Raw genomic sequence first — 13486 nt, forward strand, 5'->3', positions numbered from 1 at the left:
CATCTGGGGTACAGTGACCACAAAATGATAGAGTTTTCAATACTCCGTAAAGGTAAGGAACAAACAACAAAACCTCTACCCTGGAGTTCCAGAGGGCAGACTTTGGCATATTCAGGAAGCTGTTTTGGAGAGTGTCTTGGAAACAGCCCTTAAAAACAAAGGGATCCAGGAAGGATGGGCATACTTCAAGAAAGGAATCTTGAAGGCGCAGGAGCAGACTGTCACAGTGTGCCAAAAGGTAAGCTGGTGGGTGAGACAACCGGCCTGGCTGAACAGGGAGATTTTGCAGGAAATTAGGGCAAAAAAGAGAATCTATCGCCTTTGGAAAAAAGGGTGGACAACTCATGAAGAGTTTAGGAATTTAGTTAGGTCACGTAGAAAGAAAATTAGAGAGGCAAAAGCATAATTTGAACCGCCATTGGCGGCTCGGCCGTGCCACTCAGCACCGCCGGGGCGTGGGCGGCGGCGGCGGCGCGGGGCCGGGGGGAGCCGCGGGGCCGGGGGGAGCCGCGGGGCCGGGAGCGGGGTAGGCTGCGCCCGTACTTAAGCGCGCTGCCCGAGCCGCTGACGTCTTTCGAATTGGAGACGGGCTGTCCCCCTCCCGCCCCGCGCTCCCGCGGACACGGCCGGGGACGGAGAGGTACAAGTATCTGTCTAGATGTCCAGGCATGCACAAAAGCTTAGAGATCACGGTATAAATCCATGTGTAGCGGAAACAGATGCCACTACAAAATGTCTGAATGAAAACAACTATAAGAAGGATATGTGTACTGCTTATTTTTTGAAGTACAAAAACTGCAGAAAATTCTGGCATGCCATTATGATGCAAAGGAGAAGAAATGGTGTGAAACCAGAGATGCCCTCAGCAGACGAGAGAAAGAAAATCTTGGAATCAGTGGGGAAGCCCTACTGACTAGAAACTTGTTTTTCATTTTTTTTGAGGATGGTGCTATCGTCAAAATTTTGGGTTTTTTGATCATGGGGCAAACTCCATGTTGCCTAGTCTTGTTAAACCAGATGGGCTTCATCTATCTGGGAAGGGCAAAAGAACTGTAGCCCGTAAGTTGGCAGGGTTAGTTAGGAGGGCTTTAAACTAGGTTTGAAGGGGGAAGGGGCGGCAACTGGGCTCTCCAGAAATAAGCCTAAGGGTGTAGAGCCTGAGTTGAGAATAAAATCAATGGCCCAGCTGAAGTGCGTGTACACCAATGCACGCAGTATGGGAAACAAACAAGAGGAGCTGGAAGCCATAGTGCAGCAGGAAAACTGTGACATAGTTGCTGTCACAGAAACGTGGTGGGGTGACTCACATGACTGGAGTGCTGCTATGGGGGGCTACAAGCTCTTCAGAAAGGACAGGCAGGGTAGGAGAGGTGGAGGGGTGGCTTTATATGTTAGAGAGTCTCTTGACTCTGTTGAAGTTGAGGTCAGCAGTGACAAGGTTGAGTGCCTGTGGACCAGAATCAGGGGGAAGGCCAACAAGGCTGACATCCTCGTGGGTGTCTGTTACAGACCGCCCAACCAGGATGATGAAGGAGATGAATTATTCTACAAGCAGCTGGCAGATGTCTCAAAATCGCCAGCCCTTGTGCTCATGGGTGACTTTAACCTGCCGGATATCTGCTGGGAGCTTCATACTGCAGAGAAGAGGCAGTCAAGGAGGTTCCTGGAGTGTATAGAGGATAATTTCCTTCATCAACTGGTAAATGAGCCTACCAGGGGTAAGGACCCACTAGACCTGCTGTTTACAAACAGAGAGGGGCTGGTGGATGATGTAGTGGTTGGAGGCCGCCTGGGAAATAGTGACCACGAAATAATAGAATTTTCAATCCTCAGGGATGTAAGGAGAGCCATCATTAAAACCTCTACTCTGGACTTCCGGAGGGCAGATTTTGGCCTATTCAAAAAACTAATTCAGGGCATACCCTGGGAAACACCCCTTAAAGGCAAGGGGGTCCAGGAGGGATGGACATGCTTCAAACAGGCAATTTTGAGCGCACAGGAACAGGCTATTCCAGTGTGCCGAAAGGCCAGCCGGAGGGGAAGACGGCTGGCTTGGTTAAATAGGGAGGTTCTGAAAGAAATCAGGGATAAAAAGAAAGTTTACAGACTGTGGAAAAAAGGGCTGGCTACTTAGGAAGAATTTACGAAGAGAGCTAGGTCATGCAGGAAAAAAATTAGGGAAAGAAAAGTGGAATTTGAAGTTAATTTGGCTAATTCAGTTAGGGATAACAAAAAGTCCTTTTATAAATACATTAATAGCAAAAGAAGGGGCAAGGAAAACCTCAATTCGCTGTTGGACTTGGAGGGAAATATAGTTAACAAAGATAAGGAGAAGGCTGAGGTACTTAACACCTACTTTGCCTCAGTTTTTAGCAGTAAGACAGGTGGCCCTCAGCACAACTGGCCTCTAGAGCAGATAGACAGAGACAGAGAGCTGAATAGCCCTCCTGTATTCCAGGAGGATGTAGTTAGCGACTTACTGAGCCAGCTGGATCCTAACAAGTCTATGGGACCAGACGGGATCCATCCCAGGGTGATGAGGGAGCTGGCAGAAGAGCTTGCCAAACCGCTCTTCATCATCTTCCAACAGTCCTGGCTCTCTGGGAAGGTCCCAGATGATTGGAGGTTGGCGAATGTCACCCCAATCCACAAAAAAGGCTGCAAGCAGGACCCTGGCAACTCCAGGCCTGTCAGCCTGACCTCGGTGCCTGGCAGGGTTATGGAGCAGATCATCCTCAGTGCAATCACACAGCACCTTCAGGATGGACAAGGGATCAGACCCAGCCAGCACGGGTTTAGGAGGGGCAGGTCCTGTCTGACCAACCTGATACCCTTTTATGATCAGGTGACCCGCCTGGTGGATGAGGGGAAGGCTTTGGATGTGCCTATCTGGACTTCAGCAAAGCCTTTGACACCGTCTCCCACAGCACACTCCTGGAAAAGCTGGTAGCCCATGGCTTGGACAAGTGTACCCTCTCCTGGATTAGGAGCTGGCTGGAGGGTTGGGCCCAGAGAGTGCTGGTGAATGGAGCTGCATCCAGCTGGCAGCCGGTCACCAGTGGTGTTTCCCAGGGGTCTGTGTTGGGTCCAGTCCTGTTTAACATCTTTATTGATGATTTAGATGAGGGGATTGAGTCCATCATCAGCAAATTTGCTGATGACACCAAACTGAGAGGGAGTGTCGACCTGCTGGAAGGCAGGAGGGCTCTGCAGAGGGATCTGGATAGACTTGAGAGATGGGCTGATTCCAATGGGATGAAGTTCAATAAAGCCAAGTACCGGGTCCTGCACTTTGGCCACAACAACCCCCTGCAGCGCTACAGGCTGGGCACAGAGTGGCTGGAAAGCAGCCAGGCAGAAAGGGACCTGGGGGTACTAATTGACAGGAAGCTCAACATGAGCCAACTGTGTGCCCAGGTGGCCAAGAAGGCCAATGGGATCTTGTCCTGTATCAAAAATAGCGTGGCCAGCAGGAGCAGGGAAGTGATCCTTCCCCTGGACTCTGCGTTGGTGAGGCCACACCTTGAGTATTGTGTTCAGTTCTGGGCCCCTCAGTTCAGAAAGGATATTGAGGTGCTGGAGCGGGTCCAGAGAAGAGCAACAAGGCTGGTGGAGGGACTGGAGCATAAGTCCTATGGGGAGAGGCTGAGGGAGCTGGGGTTGTTTAGCCTGGAGAAGAGGAGGCTCAGAGGTGACCTCATCACCGTCTATAACTACCTGAAGGGAAGTTCTAGCCAGGTGGGGGTTGGGCTCTTCTCTCAGGCACTCAGCAATAGGACAAGGGGGCACGGGCTTAAGCTCCGCCAGGGGAAATTTAAGTTGGATATCAGGAGAAAATTCTTTACAGAGAGAGTAATCAGGCATTGGAATGGGCTGCCCAGAGAGGTGGTGGATTCACCATCCCTGGAGATTTTTAAACGCAGATTGGACATGGCACTGAGTGCCATGATCTAGTAAATGGACTGGATTTGGACCAAGGGTTGGACTCGATGATCTCGGAGGTCTTTTCCAACCCAACTGATTCTATGATTCTATGATTCTATGATTCTATGATTCTATGAACTTAATCTGGCCAATTCTGTTAAGGACAACAAAAAGTGTTTTTATAAATACATCAATAGCAAAAGGAGGGGCAAGGAAAACCTCCATTCTTTGTCAGACACAGAGAGGAACATAGTCACTAAAGATGAGAATAAGACTGAGGTACTTAACACTTTGCCTCAGTTTTCAACAAGATGAAAGGTTGCCCTCAGGACAGCTGGATTCCTGGGCTGGTAGACAGCAACAGGGAGCTGAATAATGTGATGTCAATCTACAAGAAGGGCCGGAAGCAAGATCCAGGAAACTACAGGCCTGTCAGCCTGACCCCAGTGCCTGGTAAGGTTATGGAGCAGATCATCCTAAGTGCAATCACACAGCACCTACAGGATGGAAAAGGGATCAGACCCAGCCAGCGCAGGTTCAGGAAGGGCAGGTCCTGTCTGACCAACCTGATACCCTTTTATGATCAGGTGACCCGCCTGGTGGATGAGGGGAAGGCTTTGGATGTGCCTATCTGGACTTCAGCAAAGCCTTTGACACCGTCTCCCACAGCACACTCCTGGAAAAGCTGGCAGCCCACGGCTTGGACAGGGGCACTCTGTGCTGGGTTAGGAACTGGCTGGAGGGCCGGGCCCAGAGAGTGGTGGGGAACGGGGCTGCATCCAGTTGGGATCCAGTCAATGATGGTGTCTCCTAGGGATCAGTGTTGGGCCCAGTTCTCTTTAATATTTTTATTGATGATCTGGACAAGGGAATTGAGTCCACCATCAGAAAATTTGCAGATGACACCAAGTTGGGGGAGAGTGTCAGTCTGCTGGAGGGTAGGAAGGCTCTGCAGAGGGACCTGGACAAGCTGGATAAATGGGCTGAATCCAGTGGTATGATGTTTAACAAGACCAAATGCCGGGTCCTGCACTTTGGCCACTACAACCCCCTGCAGTGCTACAGGCTGGGGACAGAGTGGCTGGAGAGCAGCCAGACAGAGAGGGACCTGGGGGTTCTAATCAACAGGAAGCAGAAATGAGCCAGCAGTGTGCCCAGGTGACCAAGAAGGCCAATGGCACCCTGGCCTGGATCAGGAACAGTGTGGCCAGCAGGTCCAGGGAAGTGATTCTTGCCCTGTACTCAACGCTGATAAGGCCACACCTGGAGTGCTGTATCCGGTTCTGGGCTCCTCGGTTTAGGAAGGACACTGAGGTGCTGGAGACTGTCCAAAGAAGGGCAAAACAAGGCTAGTGAAGGGATTGGAGGCCCTATGAGGAGCAGCTGAGGGAACTCATGCTGTTTAGCCTGGAGACGAGAAGGCTCAGGGGAGACCTCCTCACTCTCTACAACTCCCTGAAAGGAGGTTGTAGCCAGGTGGGGGTTGGTCTCTTCTCCCAGGCAACCAGCAGTAGGACAAGAGGGCATGGTCTTAAGCTCTGCCAGATGAGGTCTAGGTTAGACATTAGGAAGAAATTCTTTACAGAGAGAGTAATCAGGCATTGGAATGGGCTGCCCAGGGAGGTGGTGGAATCACCATCCCTGGTGGTATTTAAGAAGAGTCTGGATGTGGCACTCAAATGCCATGGTTGAGTTGACATGGTGGTGTTGGGTCATGGGTTGGACTCGATGATCTCAGAGGTCTTTTTCAACCGGGTTTATTCTGTGATTCTGTGATTGTGTGAAACAAGGCAGATGATATTTCATTTCCCATTCATATAATTCATATTATTCCAACTGCACTACAGGTCTTACAAGAGTTCTGTTGACTGTTGATACTTCCTTAAGGTAAAAATAGAACATATTTTCTAATCTGTACTAAGTGTTGTTGTAAGGGGCAAAAAAGCAACTTTTGGAATAAATCACAAGAGCGTGCCAAGATGGGGCACTCCGTACTATTGAAGTTACAACTGTGATATGAGAATGAAGTTCAAGTTTGAATGATAGTTACAGCTGTGGTGTATCTGTGTACCAAGGCTCTACCTGTGTCCCTGCTACATGCAGTTAGTCCTCACTTCCTTCTCTCTGTGTAGTTTGCACACCAGGCTGGTTCAAGATGATGGGCCAACATGAGGCAAAGTGGTTATTCACAGCAGAGGAACTGATCAACTGGTAAAGGAGCTTGTGGGGAGCAATCCTGGACCACTCCCCACACCGTGGAGCCCCACTGTGCTCAGGGTCCCTGTTAGGCACTTTTTGTATGCTGAGGTGCATTAATTAGCCTTCTAAGTGGGAATATTTGGGATGGTCTACAGCAGGGATATCCCCAGGCTGATCCTACTGTGGAAGAAGATTGTGAACAAGTCATATGGAGATTTTAAGTACTCACTAGAAACTGTCTGTGCTTATGCAGACAGGGTCCCATAAGACAGTCTTCTACGTGAAAGTGGAGATAATAAATTTCAAAGGTCATGTGTATGCCAGAGGAGTTGCATAGGGCCATAGGGTGAGCTGGGTCATAAAAATTGACCAGAGTGACAGTTTGGCACATACTGTTTAATTCTTCTGAAGATGCTGCCACTTGGATGCTTGTGATGGAGTTTCCTGTCAGCATCTGGGCAGCAAACAGTCCATGTATTTGAGAGCTTCAGTTTACCATGTAAATATTACCCTATAAAAATGACCTTACTAAATTAATTTTTTTTTTTACAACGGTTCTGTCTATGTGTATCTGTCCAGCACAGGAGAGATACAATAAGGCCCAGTCTGACCCTGCATTTTCCTCAGGAAAGTCAGTATAAAACAGTAAGAACCTTATGATTTTTTTTTCTATTTTTTCCTCTTGCGATAATTTGATTTGGTTGCAAAATGGTGAACATCATAGAGGAAGAGTGGTCCACATGTTAAGGTGTTAGCACAGAAGCTGTTGTCAGTTGTTGACTGCTTTATCAAATTTATCTTTTTGACCTTGAGCATATTCTTCTGTTTCTTGGATAATGGGGGCTGGATAAGTACCATCAATAGAGAAGTACCTCTACAAGGGGAAGATAAATAATATTGAGGACACTTTAATTTCTCAGACAAAAGCAAAATGAAATCTAGTGGCTGGAAAAGTTCAAAGTATGAAAGAATGATGGAATTATTGGGAAGTTTTTGTACTGTCTCAAATGATACATGTGATTAACCAACAAAAAAGTCTGTACATATTATTTTTTCTTTCCTTTCTTTTTCTTCCTTTTTTTTTTTTTTTTTTTTTTTTTTTTTTTCGTCCCCCAAGGAATATATTCTACTCTCATAAGAACTCATACTACCATTTATTTAAGTATTTTAGTGAAAGGCTTCTTTAATACTGGATTTTTCTAAAGCCGATGTTGTAGCCACTGGAAACTTTCAACCACTTTAAGAATAGCTTTGTTAAAAAATCCATCTAAAGTGACACAATGAAGTCAATTTTGCTGAAAGTAGCAAAAGACCATTTAAATCCTTTTTTCTACTTACATATTCCTGCTCAACAGTTCCAGTTAGGCCTAAGTTTTAAATAAACACAAGTGCCTTCCCACTGGCACTCTGCAGAGCATAACTTTAGACCTGTTCTTATGCAAATTCTGCCTTTTATAAGTTAGGAAGGGGGACATCTGAGAATGGATCTTGATAACACACAGGAGTGTGTATTTGTGCTCATAAAAGATACAGCATAAGCTGTTAATCTTATTCAATTTAAATAAAACCCTATACATTTCTGGTTTATTCTAGCATAAACAAAGTAATTTAAAACAGGTGGCTTAGAATGTGAGGTGTATGGACAAAATAAGATTATTACTATATAAATGTAGCTTTTGGGTGTTTGACAAATTAAAGGGCCTGGCTTATGTAATCATAGGCAAAATAACTATACATGTAAGTGTTTACTCTTATTAATAAATGCATCACATCTAGTTAACTCTAATTTTCATGCAGCAAAATGTAGCAATGATACAGATGAAGGTGGGATAGGGACAATGCATACTGTGTTGAGGCTCAGAAATTAATTTGATAAACAAAGTAAAAGGGGAGAAAGAGTGAGATTTGCATGTTGAATATTTTCAGTTTAAGGCATAGAATTTTTCAAGAAATTAATGCAGACATTGGTTAGCGAGTAGCATGCATGAAATTCTTCTGACATCCAAAAGATGTTGACCTAGGGTTACTAGCTTGAACAGAAAAAAATGCCCACAAGGAGTCACCTTCTCGACATATACATGCAAATCAGTGAAAGATATCTATATATACGCATATGGAAAGAGAAGGCTACCTAAGGCCACTGTATTGTCAGGTACATGGGAGGGAGACAACAGCATAGTTAAAGGAGAGATGGCTGGCAAGACGAAACTGACCACACAAATAGTCACTGTAAATTTGCATCTTAGTAACTTAGTTCAAATTTCTAGTCATGAAAGATTGAGAGCACTTCATAGTGGGCTACCTTTCCTTATCTTGAAATTTACTCAAGAGGAGAGAACTCTTTGTAAACAAAAAATATTTTTCTGCATTGTCTTCCTCATATGTTTTGATGGTCTGCAGCTTCCTCTTCCATGGCCTCATGGATTTGTTTTACTGTACTACAGTGCTGGTGTGTGGTGGGTCACGTTCTCAGAGGTTGGGCTGAAATTTTGTGGACGTAGAGAAGAAAGGAGATGCACAGGAAAGGTGTGACAGATTGTGAGCTGGCATATTCTGCAGTGAACTGTCTTCACTGAGAAGGCTTCAATCCAAGTACAATAATGAATTTGGGGGCTGGGTTTGCATTTATGTAAAATCAACTGTCATCATTCCAGAAGGTTAAAGGAGCCTTGAAGGGAGTACAAATGTAATTTATGCCCAACTAAAAACCGTAGAGTATGCAGGAGCTTTTAAAAATGGTATCTACATAACTGGAAAACCTGGCCCTTGGTATATAACTGCTAATTTAATCTGTGAAGTTGTACTTTAGTTGGTGAAAAAAGCAAAACAATCTACACCTTCTGTCTGTAAGTGTTCCTGAGTATCTAAACAGGAGGATTTAATTGAAATTGACTATTCTGCACAAAAATAACCCTTTTTGGTGCCATAAGCAAAAAATCTGCAAAACCAAAAAAACACTAACAGAAGAGATCCTGGGGTTTGGGGCTTCCAAATGGCCTTATTTAGACCCTCTTCTTTATTGTTCTGGAGTTTTCTGTACTATGACTGCTACATACTTTGAGGATATAATCATGATCTTTCAGCTGGATAGATTTATTTGTCTTTTCCTCACGATAGAAAAAACATATCTATAAAAGATATATCAAACCTTCTTCTGAAAAGTAGACTTTTCAAAGCAGTTTCTGTGTTAGATGATTTATAATTGTAGAGTAATGGAACAATATCATAACAAGAGCTTTATGACTGTCCCTTTCTTTTTGCCCAGCCCCTTCAATAATGGGTTCTCTTTGGGCCATCTTGGGCAGCAAAAAAGAGGAGAGCTAAATATTTTGAACGTTTTCATCCTTGCTGAAATCTGCAATCTATAAATAAGCCAAGCTTCTGCCTTCAATCTGAGAGCTCTCAGTGCATGGTTTTGAAAGTTTTTAATGTGGTGGGTCTGGGAAACAGCATAACAGAGTCTTGAAGCCTTTCACACATGCATTTTGCTGTGAGTCTGATTCAGTCAATTTTGCATCAGCTTCATGTGTCGTAGTAATATTCAAAACAATACTGTACATGTTTTCAGACAATTTCAAACTTTGATAATCCTCCTTTTTATTTAACTCCTTATGCAGATTAATGGCAGTTTTCTTTGGGAAAAAAGGCACTCGAGTATTACATACCTTTCCCAGGTGTTCCTGCTTTTGTTTAATTTTGTATCAAAAGTTCTGTGAGAGAGGAAGTACTAGAAAAAGCTTTTGGCAGTAAGAAAGCACTTTGTGATTTTTTTGTGTTGTTTTCCTCTCTTCTCTTATAACTGCAAAGTATATAAATCACATTTCCTCTACAGGCAATTCAACTGGCTATTTTCTTTTATTCAATTGCATATTTCTGAAATGCTGAGTTACACAAAGCTATGCCAGAGTACTAGAAAACATTCTGTGGACCAAGGTAACATTGTGCTTTATTTGTCACTGAAGAAATTAAGTATGAACATGATTTTCTCTCGTAGAATCATACCACAGAATCATAGAATGGCCTGGATTGAATGTGACTTTAAAGATCATTTAGCACCAATCCCACCGGTGTAGATGGGGACACCTTTCACTACACCAGACTGTGCAAAACCTCATCTTATCTTGCTTAGAACATTTTCAGGAATGGGGCATCCACAACTTCTCTGAGCAACCTTTTCCAGTGCCTCACCACCTCACAGATGTGATATTTCTTCCTGATATTTAACTTAAATCTACTCTCTTTCAGTTTAAAGCCATTTGCCCTCGTCCTATCACCACATGCCCTTATAAAAAGTCTCTGTCTTTCTTGTAGGCTTCCTTCATGTACTGGAAGTCTACAATTAGGTCACCCTGAATACTTCTCATTTCCAAGCTGAACAATACCAATTCCCTCAGCCTTTCCTCATAAGAGAGGTGTTCCATCCCTCTAATGATCTTCATGGCTCTTCCCTGGAATCTCTTCAACAGGTCGATGTCCTCCCTGTGTGGAGTACCCAAGAACTAGACCCCAGAGTGTTTCAGGTAGGGTCTCACCAGAGCAGAGAAGAAGGGCATAACCACCTCTCTTGCCCTGTGGGCCACACTGCTTCTGATGCAGCCCAGGATACAATTGGCTTTCTGGGCTGCAAGTGCACATTGTTGGCTTATGTCCAGTCTCTCACCCACCAGCACCCCCAAGTCCTGATATGGGGGATTTCCCCCACCCAGGTGCAGCACTGTGCACTTGGTCTTGTGAATCCTCATGAGGTTCCCATAGGCCCACTTCTGGAGCTTGTCTGGGTCCCTCTGGATGCCATCCCATCATTCAGGTGTGTCAACTCAACTGCACCACTCAGTGTGGTGTCATCTGCAAATTTTCTGGGAGCGCGCTCTATCCCTTTGTCTATGTCATTAATGAAGGGACAATATATGTCCCTGAGGGACAGCACTTGTCAGTGATGTCTGTGGGGACTCTCAGCTGTTGGCCATTACCCTCAATGTGACTGTCCAGCCAATTCCTTATCCACCTAACAGTCCACCAATCAAATTCTTCATTCTCCAGTTTAGAGAGAAGAATGTTGTAAAGGACTGTCAAAAACTTTACAGAAAGTCAGATAAAGGACATCTGGATCCCTTCCCTTGTCCACTGATGCAGTCACTCCATCACAGAAGGCCACCAGGCTGGTCAGGCAGGACTTGCCCTTGGTGAAGCCCTGCTGGCTGTCCCAAATCACCTCTCTGTCCTCCCTCTGCCTTAGTATAGCTTCTAGGAGGATGTGTTCCATGATCTTCCCAGGCGCAAAGGTGAAGCTGACAGGTCAGTAGATCTCAGGGTCCTCCTTTTTACCTTTTTTAAAGATGAGTACAGTGTTTCCCCTTTTCCAGTCACCCAGAACTTCACCTGACTGCCAGAAGTTTTCAAATATCATGCATTTGTACAATTGCTACCATAATCAATATAAGTTTAAATTGTTTCAATTTATAATAAAATTCAGTAAAAATTAGAATGTATTTAGCATATATATGTTAAAAAGCACATTATTAAGCCTTTAATATCAAAGCAGTGCATTTCTCTGTTAGAATTTAGGGAGATGCAGGTATTTATATATTCCATTCTTAACAAAAATACGTTTTTGAAAAATAATTTTTAATACATTTTTTCACTGAGAGTTATGCAACTTGAAACATTATATTTTATGATTTTTTAAAATTCCACAACAAATAAAACATTATTTCAATGTCTTGTTCCAAAGAAACCCAGGAATAGCAAAAAAAATTAATTAGAAATCCTCTAAAATAATTTTGTCAAATATTTCAACTAGTTTGCACAGAGTTTACTGCAGAGTTTAGTAACATTATCATGGCACTGTAGGCAGGTGGAAATTCTGATCTTGGACTCATCAGGGTCAGAAGTGCTTTTCAGATTATCAAACTTTACCACAGATGACTTTCTGTTCAGGTGCCAGGTAATCATCCCTTGTCCTCTCTGAGTGCACACATGTTCGTAAACACATACATTCATCACCTTATGTTTATGTGAAGTTAATAAAAGTTTGGGGTAGTTCCTTTATGGTAACCCTGCATGAAATATTACTTGTAATAGAGTCTGACACAAAGAATAAAATAAGTCTGTATTTGGGACTATTAATTCTAACATAAAGAGTGAATTGATTCTAGTTTCCTTAAGAATAGTTGTAGTCAATCTTTCAGTTTTAAACTGAAACTAAGAGAAACATGTCTCTCTGTGTCCTCAAAATCTCACCATAGATGCAATATACACAGGAAATAGAAGGAAAAATAATTTGGAATGAATAAAAAAATGCAGTTCTTTTTCCAAGAATTTCAAGAATCATAAAGAGATTGAGTTCATCTTATTAAAATGCATTGCCACAGACTTGGCAGGCTGCCTCTTATTTTTGTGTCTCATTCAGTCTTCAAAGCATGCTTTGTGGTTTTTGCTATTTTGTGATGAGCTGTTATATGCAGGTCCGTGGTGATAAACCCTATAAGTATTGCCTGATGGATTACAGTTTGCAAACAATTTCCCCTGTTAAAGTCCATTTGGCTTGACTAAAGATAAGACATCAGTGTCTCAGGGTATATTTTCTCCAAGATATGTTGCTATTTAATTAAATCTTTTTCAACTTCTTTCACATGTGAAATATGAGCTTCCTGGTATTAAAAAGGAGAGATAGCAGAGAGAGAAAGCATCTTCCTGTAATTACAGGGCATAAACCCTGTCAGAGAAAAGACAGAGGCTTCTTATTACATCGCTTTTCCTTTCCTGCATAACTATCTTTTTGCAGTCTTTTTCTGTCTTACTGATAGCTATCAAATATCATGGACACATTTTTTCTACCTGCATAGCGTTCAAGTAAAATGTGGGTCCCATAAGATAGGTTTAAATGATTCAGGAGGCATGTCATGTTGAGCAAGAGATCACAGGTGAGATAAGGCAGTCAATGCATGTACAATAAAGCCAAAGTATTAGTCTTGCTGGACAGATGAAGGTCAACTACACAACATCTGATGCCAAACCTACTATGTGCTTGCAGCTGGGAACCAAGTGTGTGCTTAAGTGACTTTGAGCCCAGGTGTGGGCTGCACTAGTATTAAAGACACCCTTACGTGGCAGTGAATATAAACGAGACCCTCTTGGGATGCTGGAAAATGGAGAGTCCTTTATTAATGGCTGAACAAGTTCTTATATTTGAAAAAGGCGCAGTAACAAAACGTGGGGGGGCCAGTGCAGTCCTGTCCAATCACTTTGAACTTCCTGCTGGGACACTTCTAGTTGGTCATCTTTTCGTGGGCTTCCATCAGAACTTCAGCTCCCAGCGTACACCGTGACCATTACGCAAACAAGCATCCCGTATTAACTCGCT

General features: G+C 43.7%; 1 protein-coding gene across 1 annotated transcript; it reads left to right on the forward strand.

Annotated features, from left to right (window-relative positions):
- Positions 1-506: 506 nt before the first annotated feature.
- LOC113992918 (coiled-coil-helix-coiled-coil-helix domain-containing protein 7-like) lies at positions 507-918 on the forward strand. The gene has a single exon (XM_039389182.1). It carries the CDS (start codon positions 659-661, stop codon positions 911-913), a length of 255 nt encoding a protein of 84 aa, XP_039245116.1. The 5' UTR covers positions 507-658; the 3' UTR covers positions 914-918.
- Positions 919-13486: the final 12568 nt, after the last annotated feature.

This window comes from Pipra filicauda, unplaced genomic scaffold, assembly GCF_003945595.2.
Source record: "Pipra filicauda isolate LSUMZ 115617 unplaced genomic scaffold, ASM394559v2 scaffold710_size265825_pilon, whole genome shotgun sequence".
Classification (NCBI taxonomy): domain Eukaryota; kingdom Metazoa; phylum Chordata; class Aves; order Passeriformes; family Pipridae; genus Pipra; species Pipra filicauda.

Coding starts and splice junctions, on each gene's coding strand:
- LOC113992918 (XM_039389182.1), top strand. CDS start 659: ATGTCCAGGCATGCACAAAAGCTTAGAGATCACGGTATAAATCCATGT.